The following is a 15313-nucleotide window of genomic DNA, read 5'->3' as shown; positions in this document are numbered from 1 at the left end:
GGCAGTGTGCATATCTGCATGCACACACGTTCATGGTATAGACCTCTGAGCACTATTCAAAGACAGATGGTTTTATGTAACATACTCAAAAATAATTGTCCCCACTCCGTCAACAAGACAAAGCAAGTTGTCTTCTCCTCCTTAGACATATAAAGCTTGTTGCTTTTTTGTGACCTCTTTTCTCTTTAATGGCTTTCCCTGAATGTTCATCTTTAATTTTTCTTTGGATAAAAAGGAAAAAGGAGGGCATATGGTCCTAGCCTCCAAAGTATGGTTCTAGTTCGACATTTAACAGCAAGGATGGGTCCTCTGGTAAAGTTCCAGTGGCCACACATCTCCACTTTCATCTTCTAACCCATTCTTCACATAGTCATCATTATTCAACTTTACTAAGGACGTGTTAGGCCTGTGTTAGGGGTACAAATATTAGGGTCTTTGCTTTAATGGAGCTTACAGTCTACTGTTAGAGAGGTTTTTGTTTTTGTTTTTACAAATGAAAATTATATAAAGTGTACAATGTGATGTTTTTATATACGTATGCATTGTGAAAAAATTATCACAAATGATTTAATATCCATCACCTCCTACAGTTACCATTTGTGTGTGTGTTCAGAAAACTTGAGATGTACTCTCAGCAAATTTCCAGTATATATTAACTATAGTCACCATGCTGTATATCAGCTTTCCAGAACTTATTCATCTAATAACTGTACCCTTTAACCAATATCTCACCTTCCCACCCCCTAGACTCTGGTAACCAACATTCTATTTAGGGAGGTATTTATTAAAGGACCAGTTAATCATATTACTTTTCAGCTCAAAAACCTTCAGAACCTCACTAATGGCTACAAAATATCCAGACTCTTTAGCATGCACATCTAGGCCCACTATGAATTTACCTCAATTTATCTTTTCAGCTTCATCTGCCTGTCTCTCCCTTTATGCATTATCTGCTCAGACACACTGAACTTCTCAATACTCAGAGAAAATAATACAAACTCTGTTTCTTTGCTTATGTGGTTTTCTGACATCGTTCACCTAAATCCTAACCTCATAAAACATAAATGAGCTCAATAGATATTTTGTTAAGTCAACTGAATGAATGAATGCAACGGTGGAGTGGGGGCTGTTTAAGGATTAAAACTAGTGAAAATGTACAGTGAAACTTGGAATATTATGAATTGAGTACTGGGATTACACTCAGGATTATCGGGTTTTCATTTGGAATTTACAGAGCAGAAGAGGGTTGAGTTTCTCTGCTAATACACAATGCACCCACTGAACACTGCAGCATTATTAGAGAAGGGAACCTCAGATATTATCAAGTATCAGGCAATAGGGTATGGTTAGATTTACCATAAGATAAAATACAATTTTATCTTATCAACTAGTTAGAAGGAAAGCAAAAGCTATAATACAATACAGAGAGATAGTTCTTGATAGATATAGAAATAATTATTTGTTGGTCATTAATTTCACAAATATTTAGCATCTGGCACTTCAACTGCAGCTGAAACAGAGCAAAATGTAGTCTCCAGGAACACTAACAAGGCATCTGAGAGGCCCAAGAGGATCTGAGAGTGGAGCTCTCAAAAGAGTCTCCATCTTTTTCATGCACTATCCACTACCTCACCTCTTAGTTCGTCTCCCTCTTCAAGCCTCAAGCGCTGGTGTTGCCATAGTTGCTTTTTCTTTGACTCTGCCCAGTCCCCACCCCTCCTTAGCTTCCAGTAGTCCAATCACTATCCATAAATCCTTTCTCTGGCATCCGGGGTCTCTTAGGCAACAATGTGTGGTTTCTTGATTGGCCAGGAGATCTAAGAGGGCTGGCTCCAAAATTGGGCACACGGATAAAATGAAAAAGTGTGAGTGCCAGTGGGGTAGGAGGGGCTGCAGTCTCCCAATATAATGCTAAAGCGAAGCTACATCCAATCCTGAAATAAGCAGCATTGAAAGCCCTCATTCAAGACATATTTATGTTCTAAATCAGGCCAACCTACTGAGCATGTCCAATTATATTGCTCTGGTCACTATGAGGCTCCGAAACGCAAACTCCACTTTTCCAGGTTTTAAGAGTGACCAACAGGTAAAAGACAGTTGGAGGCAAAAGAATTCACAACTGGTTCACTGAAAGAATAGCACCTGCAACAGGAAGTGGAAGGACGTGGGAAAATTGCCCAACATACAAACTCATAAATGCTCCAACATTAATTTTAATTTATCGGATTAAGGAATTCAGGCTGACTAACAGATACACCTTGGAACCAGCAGATGGCACGCCTTAATAAGAAAAACTCCAAATGTGGAAAATTTTACAATCCGGTCTAATTTAATTAAGTTTATTGAGCACCCACCATGTAAAAAGGGATGGAGTGAGAATACCTGCATAAAAAAGAAATCGAATGAGGAAGACTGGAAAATACAATGTGTAAAATAACTAATGTAAGGCCCACAATGATAACTTGCTGTGATAGAACTATATAAACAAGTGCTGGCAAATAACCAAAAATTCAAAATTCCAGACGGAGCTTCCTTGGTAAGTGTGAAGCAGTTCTTATAGGCAGCAGATTACAAAACAAAACAAAACACATACCTCCCCACAAAAAAAACCCAAAAGTCTTTCCTCACTAAAATAGATAAGAATATACTCTCCTCCAACTTAAATGTAAACCCTAGGTTTGTATTGTGTTTCACAGTTTTGAAATAGACAGTATTAGTATATCTCCAATTTAAAAAGAAAAGGAAACATCAAGCTCATAGAGATCGATGATTTCTTTGAGTTAACAAAGGATCTGTAAGTAGCCAAACTGAAATTAGAACCTAGATTGTCCAATTTCAGCCTGGTGGTTTTTTTTTTTTACATGACCAGGTTGTATGTAAATGAATAAACAAAGCCTTTGGAGGTGGGGGTGGGGGTGTGGCCTGAGGGAGGTATGTAGATGAAATACTAAATTACTATGTATTACCAGCTAACATTTATGGTTTCAAAATGGGTTCATCCAGAAAGAGACCAGTTTTAACACCATGCTGTTAAGAGTGCTGTCTTCTGTGAAGTTCCCGCTCATTAAAGCCTTTCCATTGGTGATTGCAACATGGAATGAAAGAGAGATGGGATAAAAGAGAGCATCGCACTTTATCCCTGTTGGATTTGAATATGTTTATCTCTGAAAATAAGGTTCCTTTCGTCTGTTCTTTCAACCAGCACCCTCTGGGCCTCCAGTCTGACTTCTGATCCCCGCTTCCAACTATCCCCCAGTCTGAATGACACCATTCAGCTTGTTCATAGTGAGCACATCAGCTCAATGTCTGTGATATTTCAACATCACTTTTAAATGAAGCATTTAAAACCAAGAGAAGTTTGGAGACTTGTCTAAGAAAAAACCTTGTATCCCACTGAGATTTAAAAAAATACCAACACTTTTGTTTCACGTGTGTGATTAATAGTTGAATCCCCTTTTGTACACTTCCCAGATCTCATTCCCCTCCCTGCCTGTCTAGAGGCAACCACTGTCATGAAATTGGTGTGTAACCTACTTGTCCGATTTTTATTCTTATTATATATACATGTTTGCCCTCATAAACAATGACTAGGTGTTCTTAAAGAGGTATGATAACTTACATATTTTGTAGTTTTTTCAATGTTATAGTTGAGATTTAATCATGTTGATGCATTCAGTGATAATTTCTACGTCATTTCCACCTTCCCATGTGAGCTATATATCTTACACCTGACAGTTTTCACAGGACACTGTGTAAATTGCATAAAAATGCATCTGGCTGCACATCTCTAGAGGCTCTGCAGGTGCAAGGAATCTGGAAATATATAAAGCAGATAGTTTTTCACATACATTATTTGCCTCCTCACTCACCTTCAGAAAAGGCAGTTTTGGCTCCACAGGATTTACTGGCTTGCTTAGAATCAGCTTAAAGATTAACATTACTTTTTTTAAAAAATTGATACTGCACAAGTATTTATTAGGACAATTGAAAACATCACTTTAGATCTCATTTATTATGCTTTTTCCCATAGCTCACCTTCTGATGTTAAACTATATTTATGGCTGTCTAAGCTTAATACTCAATATTTACTTAACTTTTATTGAGCACCTTTTAAAATTTGTGGTAAAATACATGTAACGTACAATTTACCATCTTAACCATTTATAAATGTACAGTTGAGTAGTGTTAAGTACGTTCACATTGTTGTACGACAGGATCAGTACTACCTGAAGTCCTGCGTGTTACCAACAGAACAAAATGATGCATCTAAAGTCTAGGTTGAAAAGGAATGGAAAGGGAAAAAAAAGGTCAAACGGTGTGGTGAAAAAGAACAGCTTTGGCCTTGAATGAATCTAGACGGCCATGAAAACACTGTGTGGCTTTGGGTAAGTTGTTTAATCTTTCTGGGAATTTTCTCTTCTCAAAAATGCTCTAAGAACATTTTCTGTCCTAAAATTATGTAGAAAAAGAGAAAGGAAACACGTCCTAAGGAGCAAAAAGAAGGGGCATGCTACCAACAACCACAAGCTCCACCTGTTCATTAAGGTTTTGGCAGAGGCTATAACCTGTTCTTGGCAGAGGCTATATCTTGCCTGCTGTTTCAGCGTGGAACTCCGAAACAGGCCAGTTGCCTACCTCTATTTGCACCGAGTGCCACACACAGCACTCGGTGACTCGCCCCTTGACCACCTCCAATGCCCAGTCCCGCGGGCGGCCCACTAGTTAACAGGTTTGGGCGGTTTTGCAATAATAGCATCATAGGCTGGGGGGATGAGACTCGTCGCGTTGTCTCAACAAGAGAGGGAGAGAAAGCTTTGCAAAGAGTGATGAGCACTTTTAAGAAAAACGCTTCCAGAGCTGGGAACGGCTCCGCTAGGGCAAGACAGCTCAAGGCGTCGCCCAAAGCGCGAGGCGGAGAACAACGAAGCGCTCTGAACCGCGCGGGCGCAGCCTGGCTCAAAATGGGAGCGCTCGGCCGAGCGTGCGCAGCGCGCCTGCGCCGAGCGTGCGGGCGCGCGCGCGCGCGCTCCCTGGGCCGCGCGCCCCGGCGCTCGCGAAAGCTCGCGGTCGCTCCGAGGCGCGCACCGGCGGTTCTCGCTCGCTCGCTCGGTTTACCTGGGGGATCCGCGGCGGTCTCCGGCCCGCGCTGCAGCCCCGCTGGAGCCCGGCCCCACGTTGTGAGGTGAGCTCCGAGGCGTGCGGGCTCCCGGCCGGGGTAGCGGGAGCGTGGGGAAACGCGGAGGTGCCGCCGCCGCCGCCGCCGCCGCCCGCTCCTCTGCCTCACCCTGTGCGGAGGAGCCACCAGCAGCCCCCGCACCTCCTCCTCAGGGATCGTTATTCTCGTCGCGGCCAAAACAAAAGCTTTAGGCGCCGGGTTGTGGCGGGGAGGGGGTCGCGAGGGTTTCTCGGGATCGAAAGCGGGCCGAGGGGGTGCGGAGGAGCCGATTTTGGGGCTGAGGTGGCAGATGCCTGGGGAGCTTATTAACCCTCTCTGTACTCAGCTCACGCTGGGCAACCTGTGCGAGTGTGGACCGCGAGTCCCTCTCCGCCACCCTCGGCCCACACCCTTCTCCGGGGGACGTGCCGGAGTACCCACCCAGAGCCCGCCGCCGGGGTCCGCGCCGCGGGGGCGTGTGGCGCTCGGTGGAGCGTGGGTGGAGGACGCGGCTGCCAGCCGGGGGAGGACAATGCACCGAGAGCTCCAGCGTCCCGGGCCCCGGGGGCGGCGGGAGCCCCACGTTAGGATTTCCTCCTGCCTGGACGTCGTTTTATCATTTGGCCGACCTCTAATTTCCAAAGCCCAAAAGTTGTCCCTTCCTTCCCATCAGTTTGCAAAGTCGGCTCTCCCTCCCAGACGCTTCTCCCCTTTTTATGCTGTTTGCCATAGGTGCTGCTGGGTAATTAGTAGATGGCCTCTGAAATAAAGGTGCTGTTACAATATTTCAAGACATTTTAACATTTTTTGGGGGGGATTTTTCAAATCTCAGGAGTCTTGGAGTTAGGTGCTTCCTCTGTAAGAGAGGGCTTTTTTTTTTTTTTTTAAAGAACAAAAGCGCATGCCATTAATTTAGGCACAGGAGTAGACTTGAAGTTGAAAAATAACTACCCTATAAAAGAGATCCAGTTTTTTTTGCCCAGTATAAATGAAAATTTGAATTTTGATTCCTTTCTTAATTTAAGGCAGATGCGACAGCAAAGCAGACCCAACAGCTTCGTAAATAACTGTTACGTGAAAATATCCAAACAAAATCTTATTTTGTAAAAGTTGTTTTGGTAGATCCGTAATGTCCATTTATGGGAAATGGGTCACTTTGCAAAGCCAGTAGCACAAGAATAAGGAAACAAAGACCTGACTGACATTGGGGATGTTACCTCCCTCCTCAGCCTTCTTTTAGCCTTTAGTGATGTGCTGACAGTCTAAGGAATAGATAAATCCTTAGTTCTGTTATTAAGAAGCAATTACCCCTTAAGATAATGCTTTCCATCATAGTTTTAAGCAAATCAATACTATCTCTTTCCTCTAGGAAAAAAAAAATTTTTACTTGAAGTACCAAACCACATCAAGGTGGGAAGATTGAGAGTTGAAGTAGGAAAGAGGTGTAAAAGCTTAACAGGGTGGGCTTGGAAGAATAGAGCTGAAGATAAAATATAATTAAGAGACAGCCCTTCTCTTACCATGTTACCTTTTATTTAGTGAACTAATGTGTACCTTCTCTACCCTAATGCTTTGAAACTGTCAGGAAAAAAAGTAATCAAGCCTAGCATCCTACCTTATTTTTCACCCTTCCCCCATCCACTACTAATATTCTCTACCTCCACTTCTAAATTTATAAGTGACCCATTAGAAGAAGAAAAGACTATAGAATCTTTCATTTTTTTCCTTATCTTAGCGACTATATTCCTTGGAGCTTTATTTTGTGCTCTGAACATTTAGGTGGATTTTTCTTGGGAGTTCCATGATTGAGAGATGTTTGAAGTAGGGGGAGTTGAGGAGAATTTAATAGTAAAGTGCACATTCTTTCTTTGTATAGTACAATGTGAAAGCTATCATTGGGTAAGGATATAGGAGTTTTTGACTCACAGTAAGTCCTCTGTTTCCCACTTGACAGGAAAAAATATCTCTAACCAACTTCAATTTTTTATTAGTTTGTTAGTAAAACTATAAGATTTTATACTCAAAACTTAATTGTGTATTAGTTTGTTCATATCAGACTGCTATTGATTTTATATTCTTCAGGAGATGGGATAGGGGACAGCTCCTACCGCATCTTTCCCTTCTTTCACAGGAGAGAGTGGTGTTGGCCTCAAGTTTTTTTTATCCCTAAAACTCTGAAATTATAGTTGCTTAAACATACAGCTGCCCACAAAAAGAGCAATAACGCAAATAAAAAGAATGGTTTGGAAAATATGTACTGGAGAAATTATTCAATATAGATTTGGAAAAAGATGTGCTGCAGGGTTTGAAGAAAGAAATGAAGGCTTTTAATAGTGGCATTTCCATAAGGCTAGGAATAAATGTTTGAAGAGTAACAACTCTTCACTGGCTAGGAAGGAGTTTTAACTGTGTGTCAAAAATGACTTCTCTTCGCTTTCCAATTCATTATGCTGAGAAATATTGACAATTTTGGTGGATCCAAGAAGTACACTGCAAATGAAGTTTGAGATGAATATAACTAGGCTAATCGGCTTTTAAAAACAAATACTGGTGTTGGCCCAAGTTTTTTGTCTTACTGAAATAATTTTATAGTCAAAGCATACAAACGATACAGCCTTGCTAATGGAAAAAATCAGGGGCTCGATATTAGAGAATTTTCTGATGAACAGATTTTAATTGGAAAGAGAAGCTGGATTAGAATTTCAGCCTGCTTTTATTTTTTTTAAGTCTAGAATCTGGTCATCTTTTAGCTTTCTAGCTTTGTTTTCAGGTTAGTTTTAAAAGATCTGCTTTCTTTAATCTTAAAAGTAACTTATAATTTATAAAATGGACAGGATTTTGATGTTCACTATTCATTTTCATTTTGAACCTAAATATATTTGTTTTTTTTTTTTTAAAGACCTATCACTCAGCACATTGGAAGATTAGGCTATTGTAATCAGTAAATGACAATTAACTTTTAAAATTAGAGATAAAGTAATAAAGGTCAGTGAAGAGATATTCTGAGATTAATAGGAATCTATACCCTATGAATTAAATATGTAGCTATATAAACTTTCTTTTAGCAACAATGAGGCAATATTTTGAGAATAAATTTATTTTTTAAATAATAAGATGTGGAAAACAAAAGGCAAAGACCACATGGGTTTTAGGAATGGAACACTTAGAGCAGTGAGTATGCTCTGAGTATATGTTTTGTCTTTCTAACACAAGAATTTCCTTGAGAGAAGAAACTCTGTTAGAGGTAGTCATTGTAATAGTTATTATAGTGTATTCTTAGAAAACTCCTCTGAAAGAAGACAAAGAATATCCCTTCTGTTTCCACTGTAGAGTCACTGTGTGTGAGGCAACCTTTAGATGGTATTTCTGAATTGGAAATGCAAAATGTTGTCTACATTTGTAGAGTGTCAAGAAAATTAAATCTAAACTGAGAATGATGAAAGAGATCACTTTCTGTATAAAGTATAAATTGGAATAGAATTGCTGAACATAATCTTTTGTTTCAGGACCCTCTTGACAAGCCCTCAGGGCCCACTTTTGTCATTGTTTCTTCTGGGATTCAGCCTGCTTTCCTCTTCACAGTTGCCACCTCCTGCTTTTTCCGCCTGAGTTCTTTGGGTCTGGCTTTGCCACCCGCCTGGGAAGACAGCTTTCCAAGATTGCATCCCCTTTCCCTTTATTGCTGCCCTTAAGGACAGATACTCAACTGATTGTATTTTAAGGGCTTTTACTTTTTATCATCAAAAGAAAATGTAATTGGAAAATAACAGATTTTTTGTGTTACATATTTATAAAAATTGCAGATTTAAATGTTTCCAGTCCTTTTTGTTTTCAGATGGAATGATAATCAAGTACTTAATCTGAAAACGGTTTCCAAGTATCTTATATTGCTCTATTGAGAAGTGAATGTGCCTGCTTTCCCGTAGGTATGGCATGCATAACTGGTCCCTAGCCCCGAAGCTTTTATATTATCCCAGCAGGTCCTTTTATTCAGTTGAAATTTTGTAGATTTCTGTAGTAAAAAATTTAATATCAGTAAGAATGCCAAAACAGCTGTTAACCTTTATTTAACAAGTTGCTGTATTTGGGTAGGACCTTTTTGGGTTGATAATCTCTGTCCTGCATGTCTAGAACTTCAACTTACAGCTTTTCCGTGGATGATCCTACCTTTGGAAAAATAACTTTTGCTACCCACACACACGTGATCCTGACTAGTAGCAGATATTTCATTATGTTATTGAAAAGTGATTCGGAATCTATATCAAAGGTTTAAAAAATGTATATACCATTTGATTCAACTGATAAGTGAACTGATTTTTTCTAGTATTAAAAATCAATTGACTCATACTAAATTGATCATCACATTTTTGCTTTCTTACTAACTACAATAGGGCAGTAATGTGTCCCTTGGCTTGTTGCTTGCTGTGTAGTTATCAGCCAATAAATCAGTGATTCAACTAGTATTTATTTATTCTTGTCAGCTAGTTAGCACATATTTATAGGTTTAGCAGAGTTAATTATTCCATAAACAAAGTAATGAACCATAAGTTCTTTAATAAAATCTCACAGCATTTATAATATTAAATAATTGAAACGTGCATGTATTTTTGATAAAAATAATATATATATGCTTTTATAAGTTATTTTTCATTTTATTTTTACTTGTTACTGTCTTACCATGTTAATAAATATAGACCTTGCTTATCATTTTTAATGATTATATACTATTCCACTATGTGATTGTACCATAGTTTATTTAACTAATTCCTTATTGGTAGACTTTTATGTCAATTTCAGTTTTTATTTTTAAATAATGTTACACTAACATTTTGGTTATGCATCACATGTACTTGTGTGTTTACTTACTTTCATAGAATAAATTATAGAATAGATTTGCTGGATCAAATTTTAAGAGCTTTTAATGTAAGTAGCCATTTTTTTAAATACCAACTAGTATTACATTCTCACCAATAAATAGTATTTGAAAATGTTGGAATGTTGACAATGTTCTTTTCCCTGCACCCGCTCCTGTACTATATTCTATCATTGTTATTTTGCCCATATGATTGCCCTTTCGATTGACAAATATGATGTTATCTCACATTTGCATTTTTTTATTAGTAAAGTTCAATATCTTTTCATGTGTTTACCATTAGTATTTCTTTTCCAAATTTATGTTCTTTTTCCATTCTTTCTATTAAAGTGTTATTCTTTATCTGTTTTTTTAAATTCATTTTATGTATTTTGCTAAGCATATAATTATATTCAAATATATCTGTGCTCTTTTAAATTATTCTATTTCAGGATAGCATTTCTCAAAACATGACTTATGGACCACTTATAACTATACCTGAGATAATTGTCAGAATGTGTGTTATTCTATAGAGATTAAAATTTCTTAGACCTGTGGGGGGGATTCATGAATCTGCCACTCATTAAAATTAGAGAACCACTGATTTGGGGGACATAAAATTTGTTAAGATTTTTGCTGTTCTTATATTTGTCTCACCACAGTTGACTTTAAAATATTTTTTTAATATTCATAAACTACAGTCTTGGTACATTAAGATTATTGTCTTAGCCCAGCCTAACATAATAGATTTTACAAAGATTTAAAAAAAATGTTTTACTGTATGGTAATAAGGATGTCATAGGGCATAAAGAAAGCTTATAAGACAGTGGGAAGCTTTACTGGCAAATGAGGCAAAAGGAATAATTGAGAAGAAATCAGGTAAAATAGGTGGAGAAGGCAGAACGTGTAAGAGGATATACCATCCAATTTAAAGACCCATTGAGGTATTTCTCAGTTTCTTCCTCGTTTTATTTTATTTTTCTTGGTTCAAATATTACATTTATTATTCATTTATTTTTTCACTCATCAAAAGTTTTGTCAAGCTTCTACCTAATGTGCTAAAGACTCTTCTAGGTGTCAAGTAGTAGGGCTTATATCCACATGGGGAGAGGACAGACAACAAAATATAAAAGCAAAATTATAATATGTTGGGAAATGATCAGTACTAAGAAAAGTAAAGCAGGAGATTAGGAGTACTAAAGATAGGAGTTAGGATTGCAATTTAAAATAAAATAGTTGGGACAGAAAGTAATCTAACTATGGGAGAGGAACATACAATACAATGTAGATATGCTTTACTGTTAAATTATACACCTGAAACTTACTGGATTTCATTAATGGCGCCAAAAATAAAATAAAAATAAAATATCTTCCTCAAGTTTTAGATGATAGTTTTCTTTGAACTATAAATTTGAAACTCATCACTGCTTGAGAAAATAGATTTGTCCAATGACAAATATTCAAAATTCTCATGTTCATATTTAATAGGGAGCAATGTTCCCTTAAATTTCTTTTAGTTGCAAGCAGATAAACATGCTGTATAAGCAACAAACTACAAAGACAACTTATATGGATGTTTTAATGCTATAAATAAAGCTTTCAGCAGGTATTTGACACATTTTTAATGATATGCATAATTGTTACTGTGCTGCATGGTAATTATGCTTAAATAAAAATGACTTTGTTTAATATCAGTTTTCTATTGCCAGACTTCACATTTCTGGGGCCAGCTTGAGGAAGGAAAGAAATATGGCAGGCCAAGAAGCTTTTGCAGATTTCCAATTTACAGATATTGGTATAGACAGATTAGGCATCTGGGCAGGAATTGCTCATAACTTTCGTGTCCCTAATTCTAGAGGTCACCCACACTTTCCTTTTCCTTTCCACTACTTAAGACCATCTCCTAGAGGGAGAAATTGGGAAGATTCAGCCATTGCTTTCTTTCTCCAAATAGTTTTTTCTGCTTAGTACCTAAAGCTTGGGATGCAGAGGTCCCAATCATTGATAGTGCACAAGGGACAATTTCTTGCCCTGTTTAAGCTAAACCAGTTCCAAGTCTCAAGGTCTAAGTTGTCATGGGCCCTAGTATTTCAGTTGTCTTATTAACCTGTCTCTGAGAATTTCTGAACCTGAATTTCTCATGTTTTCCCAAAGTAGGCTCTCTACAGCAAACACAGAAGTAGCTAATGCATATGAAAGAAAATGAAATAAAAGCAAATTTAACATCACTAAATCAAATGAAAATATGATAAAATATGCTTTTTTCCTACTCGACCTGCCTTCCACTCTACCCATACCCTCCCAGACCCAAATAAGATACATATTTTTGCCCCTAGAAAAGTAGGGTCAAGTCAGAGATTCTAAAGCTTCGAAACTAACTGGGAATCATTCTTATTCCTGCTGAGACTTTCTAGGGATGATTTCTAGTCTCTGCAGCCTGGCCGTGTTTTTAACAAAACATTTGTTGGTCATGTATTTCTGCATCTATGTTACTAAATTTTTAAGCAACTTTACTAATTTTGGGAAAATTTCCTGATACTAGTTTTAGAGCCTTCTATTTGCCATTTTAGTATTTTTTGATAAAGGTAGCCTTTGTGTCAACTATAATTCAGTAATAAAACCACCTGATATTTGATGCTGCTTTACCATTTATAGAGTACTTTTACGTACATTATTTCATAATTCACTCATATATCATACTTGTTGCAGAGATAGTATTTTCAGGAAGAAAAATCTGAAGATCAGAGAACTTAGGTGATGTATTTCCATTCACACAGCTATTAAAAACCTTAAATCCATATCTTTTTGATTTATTTATATTCCGTCTCCTTCACAGATACTGCCAAGTCAGTTAATGTAAAAATGCACTATTAATGATCAAAACAGATATACATTTTAAATTCAATAGCTTAGATTATAAGCATGGCAGCTATTTAAAATTTAAGAGAACAGCATAAAAATGTTTCAAAATGGATCAATTGTATCTTGTGATAAATGAAAAATTGCAATCATAGACATATGTTAAATAAACCACTGAGGGAAGAAAATTTGCCTTTTAGTGCTGTTTAAGAATTGTCTTAGTTAAAAAAAAAGTCAGTATATCTATAGCATGCATGATAAGGTAGAAAAACTATATGAAATACCTATATATTTTTTATTTGTTAGGTCAGTATGATATCTCTCATCAAAGATTTTCCTTATTTCTCTTTCTGATAGTTATTGCTAGTATATAAAAATGCAACTGTTTTTTGTATCCTGCAACCTTACCTAGCTCTTCAAAGATTTTATATCAAGTCCACAAATTTTGAGAGGAAATGACTAATTTCTCCTATTTTTAAAATACATACTTTTCAGATATTTCAATCAAAGGAAGAAATAGCTCTCCTAAGATGGAATCTGTTGTTTGGGAATGTGGTTGATCAACTTGATATGTTGGCCAAACGTGCCCTATGTAATAAAATGAAAAGAAGAGACAAGATGATGTCATTTTCTCGTATTGTGAAACCAAAAACAAATGCCTTTTGTGAGACCAAGCTAACAAACCTCTGACGGTGCAAAGAGTATTTACCTGTTTGAAGAACTTAACAGTAAGATATAGAAGAAATACTTCTTCAAGCTGAGACCTACAGGTATCTAAAGATCTTAAACATTGAATAGGCCTGATCATCCGAATCTCATTCAGATCCAAGAAGGATGGCTATGAGTTGGATTGTCTTCTATCTTTGGCCCTTGACTATGTTTGCGGAGCATATAGGTGGGCACAGTTTGTTTTCTTGTGAACCTATTACCTTGAGGATGTGCCAAGATTTGCCTTATAATACTACCTTCATGCCTAATCTTCTGAATCATTATGACCAACAGACAGCAGCTTTAGCAATGGAGGTAAGACTAGATCTATTCTTTGACATATCTTAAAAAATGATTCTCATATTGCCCTGTTAACTAATCTAATGAATGTGTCTGACAAACAGGGAAAGGATGTTATTTTTAATACATCTTGTACATTAAAACATTATATATTTAAATCAAACTCTAAATATATTGAAGAATCCACGTTTGGGGGATGTTACTTGACATTTTTTAGACATTAATACTTTTATAAAGAAATTTAAAGCACTGGAACATAGATAAAAGGCATTCAGAAGTTTAAAATTATCCAAGTTATATGATTGCGTCTTTTTTGTTATTTGGCTGATAATAAAACTTCAGATAAAGAGCAGAATATAATATTTGTAATTCAGTCATTAGATATTGAAGGTAACATGATTTTGAAATATGAGTTGTTTTTTTCAGCCTTTAGGCCGGTAGTTTACAGTATTGGAATTTTCTTAAATGTTTAAAATGATTTCTTGGTTTTACCATGTTTACATCAGTTTGTTTTTTTTAAAGAACATAACTCCTAAGCAATGGAAAAGTTTTTGTTGTGTGAATTATATGTTCTTGACCTCTGAGGATTTTATGAAAATTTGTTGCTTTACTTGAATTTTTATAATGGTGATTTTTAAGGCACTTTTTAATGATTTTACTTTAGAAAGTATGACAAATTAATGGGTATAGTTAATAGGTTTACGTAAGTATATATGTGTTTCTGTAGTGGTTTTAGAATTGTGGTCGAGGCTATGTTTACCGGATAAGATCTAGGAGGCAGTAAATGCTGGTGATAAGCAGCATAGCCTTTGGATGTGGACAGACCTGGCTTTGAATTCTAGCTCTATCACTTCCTGGCTATATTTCTTTGGGCAATTTATGAAGGCTTTTCTTACCATAGTTTTTTTGCTTATAAAATGGAGTTAATAGTGATATGAGCTTTTGTAACATACAAAATGAAAACATGTATATATAGTACCTGGTTCATAGTAAGTACTCTAAAAGTGATAGCATTTACCATTCATCCATATTCTCATATTAATACATATAATTTACAGAGAATGTTTTGTATTTTAGTGTTTAATCCATTGTTACAGTGCTTTCAGCAAATTGAAGCCTACATGTTTTGGAATTCTTCATTTTATAGTAAAACTCAAAGGTTCATTACTTCTAAGTAAACTAACAAATCTGGGAAAATGTATAGAAAGATTATTATTCATAGATTTTGAAATGTGGAGGGCATCTTATATATCCAGATCTTTGAAACATTATAGTTTGAACAAAACATTTTCTGCTCATCCTCTGACTACACAAGGTCTAACTGGTAAAGAGAGATTTGATGTAGATTGTCACATTAGGATATACAAAAATGGGTGATGGTTTAATAGAGTAATTTGGTTCCAGTCACAGTCCCTACTGTGTATTAAAGCCATCAGTTT

General features: G+C 36.8%; 2 protein-coding genes across 4 annotated transcripts in view; one reads left to right on the top strand and one right to left on the bottom strand.

Annotated features, from left to right (window-relative positions):
* The window catches only part of FBXO16 (F-box protein 16), a 45083-nt gene extending 43307 nt beyond the window's left edge, over positions 1-1776 (bottom strand). For all 3 annotated transcript variants that reach the window (XM_039875891.1, XM_039875892.1, XM_039875893.1), the window contains exon 1: positions 1634-1776. The gene's annotated coding sequence lies outside the window, so the exon portion shown is untranslated. The remainder of the gene's footprint in view (positions 1-1633) is intronic.
* A 3262-nt stretch (positions 1777-5038) lies between these two features.
* The window catches only part of FZD3 (frizzled class receptor 3), a 72254-nt gene continuing 61979 nt past the window's right edge, over positions 5039-15313 (top strand). Inside the window, exons 1-2 of the mRNA XM_039875883.1 lie at positions 5039-5182; positions 13362-13889. Of these exons, the coding sequence (XP_039731817.1) occupies positions 13701-13889 (189 nt within the window). The 5' untranslated portion in view covers positions 5039-5182; positions 13362-13700. The remainder of the gene's footprint in view (positions 5183-13361; positions 13890-15313) is intronic.

Source organism: Pteropus medius, unplaced genomic scaffold, assembly GCF_902729225.1.
Source record: "Pteropus medius unplaced genomic scaffold, Ma_sr-lr_union100, whole genome shotgun sequence".
In the NCBI taxonomy this organism is placed as follows: domain Eukaryota; kingdom Metazoa; phylum Chordata; class Mammalia; order Chiroptera; family Pteropodidae; genus Pteropus; species Pteropus medius.
The sequence above is the reverse complement of the archived record's forward strand: the minus strand, read 5'-3'. Positions and strand labels throughout refer to the sequence as shown.